This window comes from Haemorhous mexicanus, chromosome Z (assembly GCF_027477595.1).
Source record: "Haemorhous mexicanus isolate bHaeMex1 chromosome Z, bHaeMex1.pri, whole genome shotgun sequence".
NCBI classification, from domain to species: domain Eukaryota; kingdom Metazoa; phylum Chordata; class Aves; order Passeriformes; family Fringillidae; genus Haemorhous; species Haemorhous mexicanus.
In genome coordinates, this window is record NC_082381.1 from 78410802 (window position 1) to 78426678 (window position 15877).

At 41.6% G+C, this 15877-nt stretch overlaps 1 protein-coding gene across 1 annotated transcript in view; it reads right to left on the reverse strand.

The window, feature by feature from the left end:
• Nucleotides 1-15405, reverse strand: part of SPEF2 (sperm flagellar 2) — a 75491-nt gene extending 60086 nt beyond the window's left edge. Inside the window, exons 1-6 of the mRNA XM_059837010.1 lie at nucleotides 15348-15405; nucleotides 13480-13582; nucleotides 9085-9334; nucleotides 4515-4652; nucleotides 3406-3485; nucleotides 2379-2583 (exon numbers count right to left, since the gene is read on the reverse strand). Coding sequence (XP_059692993.1) covers nucleotides 2379-2583; nucleotides 3406-3485; nucleotides 4515-4652; nucleotides 9085-9334; nucleotides 13480-13582; nucleotides 15348-15405 — 834 coding nt within the window. The remainder of the gene's footprint in view (nucleotides 1-2378; nucleotides 2584-3405; nucleotides 3486-4514; nucleotides 4653-9084; nucleotides 9335-13479; nucleotides 13583-15347) is intronic.
• Between the last annotated feature and the right edge of the window lie 472 nt (nucleotides 15406-15877).

The following is a 15877-nucleotide window of genomic DNA, read 5'->3' on the forward strand; positions in this document are numbered from 1 at the left end:
CGTTCATACATAGTTACTATATCATGTTTTTCTATTTTTCTATTTCCTTGTTTGATTTGTGAGACATTTCTGTGCTGTTGTGCAGTCATAAATGACCATTTTATGGCTGAAACTTGGAGCATAGCACACAAAAATCTATTTGATTGACAAGTAATAAGCTAGTAACGATTTGTTTCTCCTCCCATTTTCACATTCTCAATTTACTGCTGATAGCAAATTATGTCTGATAACTTTTTAAATCAGAGGCATAAAAACTGAACAGAGAATTACAAACAAGCACAAACCACCAATAATTTGTGGAAATGGTGGAGATGAAGGTTCAGTTGGGATGAAGACATACAACTGTCAAATACTTTCAACACCTGCCCATGAAAATCTGACTGGCATCATGCTGTGCTCCACCTAGAGTACTGTCATGTAATTCTAAAGTATTTTCTCTCCAAAGCTCCACCTTGCAGTGTACCAAAGAAAGCAAATTGAACAAGATTATTAAAATAAACTTTAATAAACATGGAAACATGTTACAGCATTCTGAAGGGATGAAATTCCTTTCACTCTAAATGATCCCACGCCATGTTCAAGATTTATGCAGTGGAGGTAAAACTCAGACCTGAATGCATATAAAAAGCTGCAATTTCAGCCAATAAGCCCTTTCTGGTTCAACACTTAAGAGATGGAAAAGCAATCTTGCACTGTTTTCTATATCCATTTATTTTAAAAAGAAAATACCTCTGTTTGCTTCCCACTTCTCTTAAGTAACATCTAATGTCTGAAATTTCACAAAGTTCCAACAAAACAGTTTTTCCTCTGTTAATTTAGAACTAAATTACTACTAAATATATTCTCTGATATGGTCAGATTACAGTTTCAGTCAAATGCTAATTTGTCTTTCCTTCTAGTCCCTGTAGTCTGTGATTTCAGTTGTTCGTATAGCAAAGCTGACTTCTTTTTCCTGGGAAGCTAGGAACACTACTGCTAGTTTTCCTTTGATTTGGAGCCTCTCTTTGGTTCTCTTTGGAGCATTTTGGAGCCAGTCGAGGCTGTTGTATCCACCAAATGCTCTGGAGAGCAGTAGCCATGACTTTTAGAATCAGTGGTCCACACTGCTGGGCCTGCAAGAGCTGAGAGTAGCTGAAGAGCAAGTTTTGGGACTGCAGTGATTTCAGGCAAGTGGGTTGCAAAACTTCTTCATGGCCTATATGTATCAACAAGATGATATAAATCTCTTTGAATAGGAACTTGGAGACAGGTTATATGCAGAGATGGACTCAGAAGTCACTACTGGTGTTTTTCAAGAATGTCGGTCTGAGACAGACATTGAGCAGCATCTAACTTCTAAATGTTTACCCCAACAAACTTTTTCTTAACATTTTTAAAAAATCTCCAGACATTCCGTATCAAGGCTTAAAAAAAAAAAAAATATATATATATATATATATATATATATATATGTGCAATAGCTCATATTTTCAGAGATACTACACATCTGAAATGCTACTATTACGAGATATTATTATTACTAGTATTATTAGTATTACCAGTAGAGATAGGCTCAACTATATATGTTTAAAACATACAGGGACTCACAGGGAAACAGTGCAATAAAAAAAAAATCGAGAAATCAAAAAACCCCAGTAAGTTACAAGGCTATGTTTTGATAGAATCATTATAAATGAGACAATCAGTGAAATTAGTAATCTAAAAGCTACTTTTTAAAGGAGGACTGTATGAAGAAGAACCTTAAAAGCCTTGTGCTTTATGGGACAGGATTCAAATGCAATGATTTGCAGCATTCATTTTTAGACACAAGATACATTCTCCAGAGACATCTCTTGTATTTCATAACACATCAAACACCAAATCTCTGACCTGCAAATAAAATTTTGATTCCTTATATCACCCAACAGAACCATTTCAGAATTCATCACCCCAGTTCAAAGCCTTCATACAAGACATTTGTAAATAAAGGTTTTCAAAAAAGGAACACCATGTTCTGTTGTTTTTAAACAAGAATATTCTTTAGAAAAAGTATACATTTTGATAGCATAGGCTGTTCAACTTTTGGGGGATGGAGGCAGGGAATAGAAGGCAGGTCTGCAATAGATTTTTAATAATCTTTGTTCTGCTACCTTAATTTTATTCTTTTAAGTTTATAAGTATGGTGTACGTCATAAGGGTGGTGATGAAGAACAGCCAACCTTCCATATTTTTCAAGGGTTAACATAAAAGAGATACTCAGACATAAGTGTGTATAAGTCACTTCATCCCCTTCAAATTTTATTCAGCCTTCCAGAAGTACTCGTTTCATATTTGTAAGCACATTTTAGAATACTAATTAAATGCACATGGACTATGTACTTCAGCATACAATTTCCCACCTCTTGAGCCTCATGTGCTGCTAACTGATCCTGTAGCATTTTTCGTCGTCTCTTTGCTCGTTGCTCTCTAGCGAATGCATCTTCCTGTACACGTTTTTGAATCTTCCTTAAATATTCATCATCTGAATAAATACTTAACAGCTCAGTTCTTGTCTCGGGTATAGTTTCTAGACTTGCTTCTTGAAACTTCTGTGTTTGCATATCACTGGTTGAAAAAAAGAAAGATTGGAATTACCATTCTTAAGGGTCTTTTCACACAGATGCCTGTATGTGCAAGTCTAACAAATAGAATATCACTCTCTGGGTTCTGTGGCTACTTCTTGACAATGTCCACTAGGTCCAGAGGAAGTTTACAGCACTGACTTGGGCCAAATAATCATTCATTTCTTTGTCAATACAAAGCCAAATTCCACAGAAACAGGAAATTAGGATGGCTCATAGAATGCCAAAGAAAGCTGGGTTACTCCTCAATATAGCCATACACTCTGAGTAGGTTTGCAGCTATTAATCACAGGTTTACACACAGAAATAGCCACAGCAGTATGCAAGTGTTACATCTTCTGAGTAGGGCATCGCCAAGGGTGGCAGAATGAAAACTACTTGCAATTATTCACAAATAAATCAACATACAGATAAGTTTCAGGATAAAAGTTACTTCTTTTCCCTTTGAAATGTGTTACGGGGTATGCATGTTCACAACCAATCCTATCTTGCTGCAAGGGTAACTGACCTTACAGACCCAATGACTGAAACGAACAGAGAAAACATGCTTTTTGCCATGTCTTTCCTTGCTGCACACATGGCAAAAAGTAGTGAAGGAAGCTTGAGCTGTCCCTACTACAACTAGAGGTAACTTTAAGACACTGCAATTGTGTTGGACCTGAAATCAGTGCTAGTGTGGCATTCATTCAAAGGATAATCACAGTTTAAACTAAATGAAACATTATTCTTTCTTCAAGTAGCTGTCTACATAGCAGACACCTGACAGATCCTGCCTATTCTTAACAATTTAACATCCAAATGTTACCTGTCAGTCACATGGCCATGTACTGCAGAGACATTTCCTGTCATAGACTTCTCAAACTTTTCTATCTCCTTGTATACGTTCTGAAGAAGTAACACAGAATTTTATGTTTCCCTTCTCTTCACAAAGCAACATAAAGAAGTTTCAACAGAACAAGTACTAGGAAATTGCTTTTATGTCATGTTAGTACAACAGAAAATATTTTAAGCATCAGCTACACCAAGAATAAAGGCAAGATGACTTCCATCTTTCACCTTTCACTTCCTTCCCCTCTTGCCCTTTTCTAGCTACACCAACTTCCACCAGCCAGAAAATCCTAGAATTTTACAGCTGTTCTTTCTGCAGGATAATTCTGATTTTGCATACGGCTCTAGCAGAGTGTACAATTCTCACCATATGGGGATTTGAAACAAGATACTCTGAAATATGATCTGCTTTTGATTTAGTAGCTTAAATGTATTCCTAATAGTTATTCAAGTAACTGTCTTACTATAGGGCTACTAAACTCTAAATTTAAAGACATCTGTTACTGTTGCCCAGTTGTAAAAAGTAGTAATAGCTGCACATCTAATGACAATACAATCTATGAACTTGAATTACAATCCACGAATTTTTTGGTACTACAAAATGCAGATTTTTTTTTTTTAATTGCCGCATCTTTCTTGGTTTGATTTAAGGTTATTTTCAATTTCAGCGGTTACTAGCATTTAATAGGGAGATATTTTCACAATGTGTTATAGAACAGTTCAAACATTATGGTGCAAAATGTTATCATGCACAAATCAAAATGGAACATAATGTTTTTATTTAATGTATTCTTTCTAGTAGAGTCATACCTACTCTTGGCAATCAAATTACTACCTATCTATTTCTCTTACATCAAAACATTTCTCTATTTCTCTTACATCAAAACAATTCTTATTTAAAAAAACCCTGCAAAATCATAATTGTGTAAATATTGAGCCCAATTTTCACTGGTTGAATTGTTATCATTTTGACAGTCAGTAGCTTTTGGATGGCCCAAGTACAGTATTTGTTATCATAAATGTTCCCAGAAATTTTGGTGTTTGAGTTAATGAAATTAGGATTAAAACAATATAGATGACAATTACCTCTGCTTCCCTTTTCTTCTTTAATAATCTTTTGTCTTCTAAAGATTTTATGGTGGGTCTTGATGGTTGTTTTTGAATCTGTATAACACCTGTTTGAATCCTGGCCATTATTTCATTTTGTCTCCTTCCTAGGTAATGCTGATATGAAGCAAATATAATTAAGCCAAAAATTATCTTCCAGGAAGGAACTAGAAGAGATTATCAGGCTCCAGACTTAAGCAGATGACCAGTGCTTTAGAGACTTTTAAGAGCTTTCATTGAATTCTAGCTCTAGTAAGGTACCTGTTTCAGGTCTGAATATAGCACAGAAAATGAGAATACCAGTTTCCTGGAACAGAAACTGAGAATACCATTAGGTAACACATTAGGCAACACTAGCACAGATTATCAAGAAGTAACAAACATATAAATTACACTCATTTAAAGTGCACCAGACATGCAGGCAGGTAAAGGTGGAATAAAGAAAAAAAATCGTTTTTATATAAAGAAGTCAAAGATAGTTAAAAATATATAATATATCATAAGAGGTATTACAAAATTTTCTTTTAAAATGCTATTTTAAATATTTTGTATAGTGCTTGCATTTTCTTGTCTAGATACATGAAGGGGCATTTTTTTTGCCATTCTTGTTCATAGAACAGCTAAATCACCACAGCAAGACTCTCTCGCCCTTCATTAGCCACATTAAATATATATCAAATTAGTCAACGACTTCATCAGTGTGGTTCAATACCCTGATACCTGGCCAGTTCCTCTACATAAACTATAAACCCTGCTTTGGATGAGTGTTCCCATGTCTAAAGTAATGTCTTTTTCCTTTCTTTCTCCATCAGAAGAGCTACACAGAAGTACAAGATGTTCTGAGGCCAAACCCACTACAGATGTCCTTCTCCTGTCATTTTCCTGCTTTAGTACAATGCTCCATCTTTTCTTCACAAAAGAAGAATGACACAAAGCTCTTTTACAAGGGTATCTCAAATGCATACAAGTTGTGATATGTACACTTTGTCCTCAAATCTATAAATATTTTCCTTGCTTCACAATATGCAAATACTCTCAAGATGAAGGAATTTTTAAATAGGAATGTTTTTAAGGTCTCATAAGAGTACATTGCCTTTATTTCCTTGCACATCTCTTTTCTTTGTTCTTGTATAGACATGAGCATGTAGCACAGAATCAGGAAGCCTTCACACTGGTTTTAATTAATTCATTATGTACATAACCTTCAGAAAATACTTCTTAACTGTATAAAAATAACTAGTCACTTTTCAGTGTCTTGGGGTTTTTGCTCTTGGAGGTTCTGAGCTCTCAGCTGCTCTGCAACATGCACACAAGTTCTCTTATCTGCTACCATCTTGTATTTTGTTTCATTCTGATGTGCCACTACAGTTTTCAAATTTTAAACATCCAGCAGTGAAGAGTCAGAAACAGCAGTAAACATATTAAGATATGGTAATTTTGAGACCATTGCTTCGAACTGTATTTTTCTGTATTAATGTACACAAAAAAAAATACAAACATGTTTAAACCAAAAATCAGAACCAGCTCTGTAGAAAAGAGCGTAGAGATTTGAACTTGAATGATGCCAAACTTTGTTTAGTTGACAGAAAAGGACACCTCATTCCTCTGTACAGCTTCCTCTGAAGGGGAAGCACAGAGGAAGGTGCTGTTCTCTTATCCCTGGTATCTAGTAGGAGGACACGTGGAATAGAATTATAGAATGGTTTGGGTTGGAAGGGACTTTAAAGATCACCTAGTTCCAAGCCTCCTGCTCTGGGCACGGACAGCTTCAACTAGACCATGTTATTTAAAGCACCATCCAGCCTGGCCTTTAACCCTTTCAGGGATGGGTAATCCACAACTTTTCTGGGAAACCTGTGCCAGTGCCTCACCAGATATCTAGTCTACTAGATATTTCTGTATCTTTCTTGTAGGCTCCCTTCAGTTATGTCAGGTACTGGAAGGCTGCAATTAGGTCACTCTGAAGCCTTCTTTTTTCCAGACTGAACAATCCTGATTGTCACAGCCTTTCCTCATAGCAGAGGTGCTCTATCACTCTCATAATCTTGGTGGCCTCCTCTGGGCTGACTCCAGCAGGTCTCTGTTCCTCCTGTGCTGGGAGCCCAGAGCTGGATGCAGTGCTCCAGGTGGGTCTCAGCAGAGCAGAGCAGAGGGGCAGAATCCCCTCCCTGCCCTGCTGCCCACGGGGCTCTGGATGCAGCCCAGGACACGTTTGGCTCTCTGGGCTGGGAGTGCCATGGCAGGGCATGTGCAGCCTCTCACCCACAGCACCCCAAGTCCTTCTGGGCAGGACTGCTCTGGGGCTGCTCATAACCAGCCTGTGCTGGTACCAGGTGTTGTTCCTACCCAGATGCAGCAAATGCACTTTGGTCTCATAATGTTTCCATTGTCTCATTCATGAACCTGTCTCCCAGCTCCTATCCTCCTGTCCCTCTACTCAAGAGGTTGTGGACTGAGAAGTAAAGAATGAGGCAAAAAGAGTTGAGTACCTCTGCCTTCTCATCTTCTTGTTATTACCAATTTTCCAGCCTTGTTTATCAATCTTCCTTTCTGCTTAACATACCTGTAGAAGCTCTTCTTGTTATTTTTTGTGTCCCTTCCTAAGTTCAGTTCCAGCTTTGCCTTGGCCTTCATCACTCCATCCCTACAATGATACTTTATCTCTATACTCTTACCAGCTCACTGCCCCAGCTTCAGCTGCCTGTGTGTTTGTTTCCCAGCAGTTTCCTAACTCAGCCATGACAGTCTCTTGTCTTCCTTGCCTGATTTCTTGCTCCTGGGGATTGCTAGCTCTTGCTCACTATGGAAGAATTCCTCAAAGATCTGCCACCTCTGTTCTCCTCTCTTGCCCCTGAAGGCAGCCTCTCAGGTGATCTATCTCCCTAAAGAGCTGGAAGTCTGCTTTCCTGAAGTTCAGGGATCTACCTTTACTCCTTATCTGATACCTCAGGACTAAAACATCATCAACCCATGCACCAACACCATCACTGCAGCCCAGACTGCCTGCAGTCTTGATGTCCCAATTAACTTGTTTGATTTGGTGACCATCAGATGTAATATCACATCCCCTCTGGTAGGGCTATTACCTGGCTCAAGAAGTTATCCTCCATTCCAGGAGTTTCCTGGATTGCCTACTGGATTTCTCTGTGCTACTTTCCCAGCATATGTTGGGGAGGTTGAAGACCTCCAGAAGGACAAGAGCCTGCAAGCAGTATGTCTCCTGTAGCTGGAGCAAGACTTTGTCAAATAGGCCTGCCTTAGTCAAAAAGGCTGTAGTAAACACCAGCCACAAGGTTCAGTTTTTTGCTTTGGTCTCTGATTCCTATCCACAGGCTTTCAGCCTGCTCATGTCTATCCCTCAGAGACAACTCTTGATACTGAGGGCAAACCCTCAGCCTCTTGCTCCCCTCCAGTCCTTTCTGAACAGCCCGCAGCCATCCAGAGTTGCACTTCAATCACAGGATTTGTCCCATGCTGCACCAGGGGAGGTAAGGAAGCATTTCTTTACTGAAAGTCTCCAGCTTTGTAGACATTCAAAACCACACTGAACAAGGTCCTGAGGAACCTGCTATAGCTGATTTTGCTTGGTGTAGAGGGGATAAAATGAGTTCCAGAGGCTCTTTCCAACTTCTATTCCCCTCTCTATTTCTCAACCTTCCTATTCCATGATTCAAATGTCATTCTGAACTGGTCTAAAGACAGAACCTACTCTCAGTTGCTCAATTCCTTAAAGCTATCCCTCTACAGGTGAAGTAATACGTTGACTTTTCGGTACTATCTTTGCACTTGTTGGTAAATTTCTGCTTGAAGGCTATTTTTCAGAAATAGTGCCAGGAAAAAAAAAAAAGTGAATTTTCTCCCAGCTGAATTTAATTCATGATATATACCATCTTAAAAACTCATCCTGCTAACAAATAATGGTCTGGATATACTGAATATGACTACTGAAAACAAGAAGGAAGTCTTTAACAGAACCTACCACATCAACACTGACTTCCTCTTAGATGTTCTCTTTTCCATTTATTTTTCTCTCTTTATATTTCTCAGCATATGGTTGCTGCAGAATGGAGTGCAGTACAAATATATGGAGAGACATGCAACAGAATGAATCAAAACACTGTGGCACAGAGCTGAACATAGTTATAAATAGGTTTCCTGGAGGGGAAATTAGTCTGAGTTGATACCTAGACCGCAATGCAGTCTGCAATCTGTCCTCACGAGAGTAAAAAGGCAGCTGCTGAAAAACTACTAGCTTTTGTTGTTATAATATTTTAAGTCTGTAGAAAGCTTGAAAACAGAGCAGGTAATACAGAATGAACCAAAACAAAGAAACATAGAACAGAGAAGATCAATATCCTATTGAGCTCCTGATAAGCTGTGCAAACCCACTGTACAAGACATAGCAAAGAATTGCTTCTTTTTCCTATAAGCATTGGGTTTTTAATAGGAGATTTACAAAGTAAAGAGGGAAAGCACATAACATGCTTGAAAGGTAGGTGTAAATATGCTATCTTTTTTGTACTTATACAAAACAGACATAGTTAGTTACCTCTTGATTTCCACTTTCAGTAGATGCATGCTTTGCAGTTGCTGCAGGTCTCATTGCTCCCACAACTAGCCCAGTGAGCTTTGTCTTCCTCTTTTTTTCTAAAGCAATATACAATTCATATAAAAGCTTTGTTGCAGCCCCGTGCTGTCTTGTCATGATGTCTTGGGCCATATTCTCATTAAATTGCACACCAAGGAGGTGAAGTGTGGGTTCCAGGCGAGAAAAATTGTTAATTTTTGCATCTGCACCTCTGTATGATTAAAAACAGCAACAAAAAAACCCAGAACTTAAACTTATTTTCGATTCCAACTTGCTGCATTAAGCATGGTCATGACACTTACCTCATAACAAGACAGGAGCAGAAAAAAAAAACAACCCACAGAGGATGTTCTTAAATAATGTGATACACACTTAGGCTTAAGTTTTGTATTGCTGTACAGGCAACTGCATTGATAGTATGCATAACTTTTTGAAAAGACAAAGACCACACTGGATTATATAAATCCTGATATGCATTCACACAAAGTAAATCTAATAGCAAAAGCTAATCAGCAATTGCAGCTAATGGTACACCATCCACAAAACACACAAGGAGTTTGAATGAAGTTTCCACATTAACTGTATCAATCCCTCAAACTCTCACCAGTTAAAATATAAGAAATTACAAAAAAAAAAAAGTGTCTATTATCTACTGACCTTTACAACATATTTTTTCTCCAAGGAAAACAAAGAGACACACAGGTTAAAGCAGTGCTGAAATGTTCTAAATGCAAAATTTACATTTGAAACTAAGATAGTGGCTTGTAGGCTAATATTTCTTTTGATATGTATGTTGTCATGAAAAAGCACTCAAGATCCACAGATATACAGGGCAAAACCAAGTAACAATAAATTGACAGTTTATAACAATGAGCATATCAAATTTTATCAGACATATCCATAACTTCAGTCTGAGTCAGAAGATCATGCATAATTCTACAGAAATGCCTAATTTTAACTGAAGACCTTCTGGTACCCCAATATTCATCTTATTTCTAGATTAAACTGTCCAGGAGCTCATTATTCTCACTGTAACAGTCCATGCTTTATTTCTTACACTGACCTGAAGCTTGCAAGTATTGAGCATTTTTCTGCCATTGATTCAAGGTTAAGATAAGCCCTCTTGCCAGAAATCATCTGACATGCACTGAGAAGCTCTTAACTTTTTATTCTGTGAGGCTGACTGGCTTGTACATCTCCCCTTCTCCCTCCTTGCACTGCTTGAAGAGAAAAGCAGCAGTTGCAGTCTCCTGTTCCTAGGAACCCCCCATCACCACAAACTTTCAAAGATTATTGAAAGTGGCCCAGCAATGACATTGGCCAGGTCATCTAGCCTGGGTATGTGCCATCAGGTCCTATGGACTTGTACATTTCCAATTTACTTAAATGTTCCTTAAACAGTTCCTTCTCCATGGTTGAAACCTTCTTCCTACAGACTTTCCTGTATATGTCAGGGCCTTGGGATGCCTTAGTCTTTTGCATATCCCAGCAGGCCCACATTTTCCCCAGCCTTCCTTTTGCTGTGGACATACCCGTAAAAGCCCTTCTTGTTGCCCTTCAGCCTAGACATAAGACAAGATGTTTTTTCGATGAGGGCAATCATGTATAAAATACATACAAATTTCATATTGAAATAAATTGCCTGGAGAGGGAGTGTAGTCTTCATCCTTAGAGGTTTTCCAGATCACACAAAACAACTGCTGCAGACCTTCCTGTTAGTTCCAAGGACTTGGGGTTTCTGAGTATGAGTTTTATTTAGTAGACTAAGATATAGAAGGCATTAAGTATCTCAGCCTCAACATGGCAGATACTCATTTGAGAATCTGAGAGATGAATGAAGCCATACTCTGCCATCTTTTTGATGCAGGAAGACAACTAAGAATGACCACTACAGAGGCAGGTCCTGGATCTTCCTGCTACCTCACATAGAGGGCAGCTCCTCTTCGTCCCCATCCTCCCAGCCTGTCCATCCTTAGGAGCCTATATCAAGCCATGGCAGCACACCAGTCCTGGGAGCTATCCTACTGCTCTTCTGTGATTGCAATGATTACGAAGCAACTGCTCACGGGTCTCTAATTTCTTCTGTTTGATCCCCATGCTGCATGCATTACTATATAGGCACTACAGAGAAACAGTCAAGGTGTGAATGCTTCTCCCATAATCCTCTCTTCTTGGCACATCCTTAACTCCATGCATACATTAGGGTGAGCAGCCTTCTGCACTGTTTTGCTGCTCTTAGTCACATCACCTTCCTCTTGCGTGCCAGTCTAGGCCAGAATTTCCTCTCTTGTTTGAAATTAAACCTCTCCATCAATACTCATTCGTAGTTTAAAACTAACCTCACCAAGCTTGCCAGGCTGTTGGCAATGTGTTTCTTGTCCAACTTGGTCAGGAGGATCCTGTCTCTTCCTAGCAGTCTTCCCTCTCAAAAGACGATCCTATGACTAGGAAAAGCAAATCCCTGTGGTGGGCAGCAGCTGCACAACCTCTTGTTAACCTGTAGAACCTATCCATTCCTCATCAAGCCCATCCACCAGCAGAAGTGAGGAAAATAAATACTTGGGCCCTCATGCTTTTGCCTCCAGGTCTCTGGCACTATCTTTGGTGTTCACAGAGAGGAATAGCAGGGGTATTGATGCAAGGGCTGGACAAGTCTCTGCAGCTCTGGACTGAACCTCCGGCATACAGCAAACCTCCCTGGCTGGCATGTGATGTCAGCTGATGGCACTTCCACCTCCTGCAGGAGAAAGTCCCCCACTGCTATCCCCACCTGCTCCTCCTGGTGTGCTGGGGAGGTTTACACTTCACCTGCTCAGACATTCTGTCACACAGTGCCACCAGCACTCACCTGCTACCACTGCAATGAACCTGTTCTGCAGCTGTGATTCAGCAGGAAGAGCAGACACCTTCCCTTTCCTCACAGAAGTCACCAGCTGCCAGTCACCTCCTTTTCCTAACACAATTCTGCCTGCCTCTCCCTCAGCACAGTTGCAGGTCCAGGTTCCTGTATCTGCAGTGCCTCAGAGAAGACCCAGTGTACTGTACTCATTCTGCAGTAGCTTGAATTGACAAGACAGCTTCTTCATGAACACACACCTCTGCAGGGAAAGTTACCACCTCCCCCTGATGAAGGCACTCCCATCAGTCTGAGACAGGGAGAATTGACTCCTTTCATTGGAGAGAAATTCAAGTTGAGGCCTCTGACACTCTGAGCAGCTGTTCCAGTGGGTACTGAGTATCATGTCTTTTCAGGCATCCCCATCTTTTCGGAGGACACATAAACCGTCTCCACAGAGTTTCCAATCACTTCTTGCACCTGCTGAAGTGCATCTTCACTAAATGCACCTCTCTAATCACCTGGGGACAAGAGCTCAAGGCACCTTTTTACTAGGAAGAATTGAGAAAACTTGTGAGAAGATGCTAGAGCTCACTAGAGCTTACTAGAAGAAATAAAAGCCTCCTGAAGCTATTTTTCCCAGCAACAGCAGGCACTCTAAGAATTACCTGGGGTTTTCCAATGATCCAGAAATTCCTAAGAAATCTAGAAGTCCTAGAAACAGAGTTCAAGAACTGCTGTATGAAACTGCTTTTTGTTGGCTGCCTCTATTAGCTGTGCTCAACCTGTTCTCCTACAATTTGGTGGGACTTGGGATAAGAAAGGGTGTGATTACACTAGAAGTTGAAAGAACATAAAAGCAGAGGTTCAGAAGAAACAGGAGGATTTTTGTACAGCCTGGAACTCTTGATGTTCATGTGCACTATGGTCTGGCAAAACACAGCATAAGTCAACCTTATGAATTGCATCATCAATGTATAAAACCTCACAAATCTGCACAAGATTTTTCAACTTCCCATTTTACAGTTCTTCTTGATTATAGATATTACAGCAGATTACTTGTAAACTTATAAATTCTTACATGACCTTCTGCCAGAACTCCACTCAAAGACTCATAATGTTTCTCCAACATTTTCATTTTAGTGAAGATGTTACAGTCACCACCACAACAAAACACTGTATTTCTTACTCTACACAGATCATGGGCAGAGTTCCACTTTTCCCAATCTTAAAGGCATACTTGAAAGGCTTTTTGAACCTCTGGTCTAACCTGGTACTTTTGTAGTTACAATTAAAACGCATAATTTTCTTGAAGAAGTATGATCAATCTCTCTGGAAATACAAAAGCAATTCATGACTCAAACATACTTAGCTGTTGAATTACTGAAAAATATTTTAAATTTCAATAAACTCTACAGTGCATTAGCAAATCCCAGCTGAGGAAATACATATTTTTTCTACTTTATGTAAGAGACTTGTTACTTTATACAGGAGACCAAATGTTATAGATATATACTAACCTGTTCTGTGAAAATTGTTTAAAGTCATCCTGAAGACCATATTTGTGTAGAAGTTCTCCTAGGAGGTAGCCAGTAGAAAATGCTTCTGGAAATGATCCTGGAACTAAGTTTGTGGGTTTCATGATTTTTTGGAGTTTTTTTAGATAAAATAATTAAAAGAATCCAAATGTTAATTTTAATAAAACTTGTTATCATGTTTATAACAAAACTAAATCCAGAGCTTACCAAATAATTCTAAGAAATCTTAGGAGATTGGTCTAACAGTAATAGTTTTCGAATCACAAATAAATATACTTTCTGTGTAGTTGATTTGCATCATCAGCTTTACATAGTAATTTCCAATTTTCAGTGTTAAAATGCAAACATTGTCATAATTGCCACTGAGATTGTAAAAATATAAGCTACAATTACTAGATTTTCCATACAAAATGCAGTAGAAAAAGAAAAAGCTAGCTCTAATGTGCTCGTCTTCATACAACCACAGAACCACAGAATACGTTTATTTGGAAGGGACCCATTAGAATTGGGTCTATCTCCTGGCCCTTCACAGCAAACCCCAAGCATCAAACACCACGTGCCTAAGAGCATTTTCCACACACTTCTATAGCTCATCAGGGTGGTCCTGTGGCCACTGCCCTGGGGAATCTGTTGCAGTGCCCCACCACCCTCTGGGAAAGAACCTTTTTCTAACACTCAACCTAAACCTCCCCTGACACAACTTCAGGCCATTCGCCTGGATCCTGTCACTGTCACCACTGAGCAGAGATCAGTGTCTGCCCCTCCCCTTCCCCTCATGAGGGAGTTGTAACTGCACTGAGGTCTCCCCTCAGTCTCCTCTTGTCCAGGCTGAACAAAGCAAGTGACCTTGGCCCCTCCTTGTATGGCTTTCTATCCAGACCCTTCACCATCCCCGTTGCCCTCCTTTGGGCATTCTAATAGTTTAATGTCTTTCTTACACTGCAGCACCCAAAACTGCTCCCAGCACTCAAGGTGAGGCTGCCCCAGTGCAGAGCAGAGCAGGACAATCCCCTCCCTCGCCCCGCTGTTGATGTTGTGCCTGATGCCCCCAGGACAGGGTTGGCCCTCCTGGCTGCCAGGGCACTGCTGGCTCGTGTTCAATTCACCACTGACCAGGAGCCCCAGGTCCCTTTCCATGGCACTGCTCTGCAGCATCTCCTTCCCCAACAAGTCTATACACACAACAAGGGTTGCCCCCATGCCTGGTGCAGAATGTGGCACCTTATTAAACTTCATGCAGCTGGTGATTGCCCATCTCTCGAATTTTTCTGAGGATTTTGTTTCTTCCTTGCAGAACAAATACTTTTCCAATGAAAGCACAACAGCTGCCATTCAAAACAAAGCACTACTTTCCAAACATATTAAACTAATTTTTATTCTCTAGAGTCCTTATTAGCACTTTAAGTTCGAACACCTTCCTTCTCTTGAGATCACCTGTCCCTTGAGGAGAATTAACTTCAGCTTGAAAATTTTCAGGCATTGGAATATATTGTCCAGGAAGGTGAAGGAGTCACCATCCCTGGAGGTGTTCAAGAGGTGTGTGAATCTGGCGCTGGGTGATGTGGTTTAGTGGTTCAGGAGTTACAGGGGCATTGCTGGGTGCGTGGCTGGACTGGGTGGTCCTGAAAGTCTTCTCCAGTTCTCAGGATCTACGATCCTGTAGTCCCTGCCTTTCACACGAAAACTAAAATTGTACCTGGGAGGCATGCGGTGGCGGGAAGGGGGCGAGACCGTCAGGGGCGGGGGCCGCGGGGGGACCCCTGGCACGACGGCCCGGCCCTGACCCCGCTGACCCCCACTGCCCCCGCGGCCAGGCTCTGCCCGTCCCCGCGCAGCGGGGCCCCACTCACCGATGCGCCGGGAGAGCTTCACGTCCCGGTTGAGCCACTCACACAGGATCTGGGACATGGCGTGAGGCGCCCGCGGCCGCCGCCGCCGCCCGGCTCAGCGTCCCGTTGCCGCGGCGACCACGGGCGGTGCCTGCGCGGCGGAGGCGGGGCGCGCGGCGGCGCGGGCGCGCAGGCGCGGCGGGCGGGCGGGCGCGCGGGTGTCCCCGGGCGCGGAGCAAGGTGAGCGCGCGGCGGGGCGGGGCGGCCCCGGGGGAGGCGCTGGGCGGGCGGGGGCTGAGGCGGGGTCGGCGAGGCGGAGTTGGGCCCGGTCGATCTCTGCGCGGCGTGGGACGTGGCGGGCTGCTGCGGGCTCTTCCCACTGCCTCGGAGTCCTGCGGGGCTGCCGGCGCGGAGCTGCCTGTCCCGGGAGCGCTGCCTGTCCCGGCTGTGGGTTCCACGTGTATTTGTTTAAGCAGACACTTCCCTGTTCCGCCTCGAGCCTGGCGCCCGCCGTGTTTGGTCGTGAGCTGGTGAGGGTGGTGCAGGGCAGC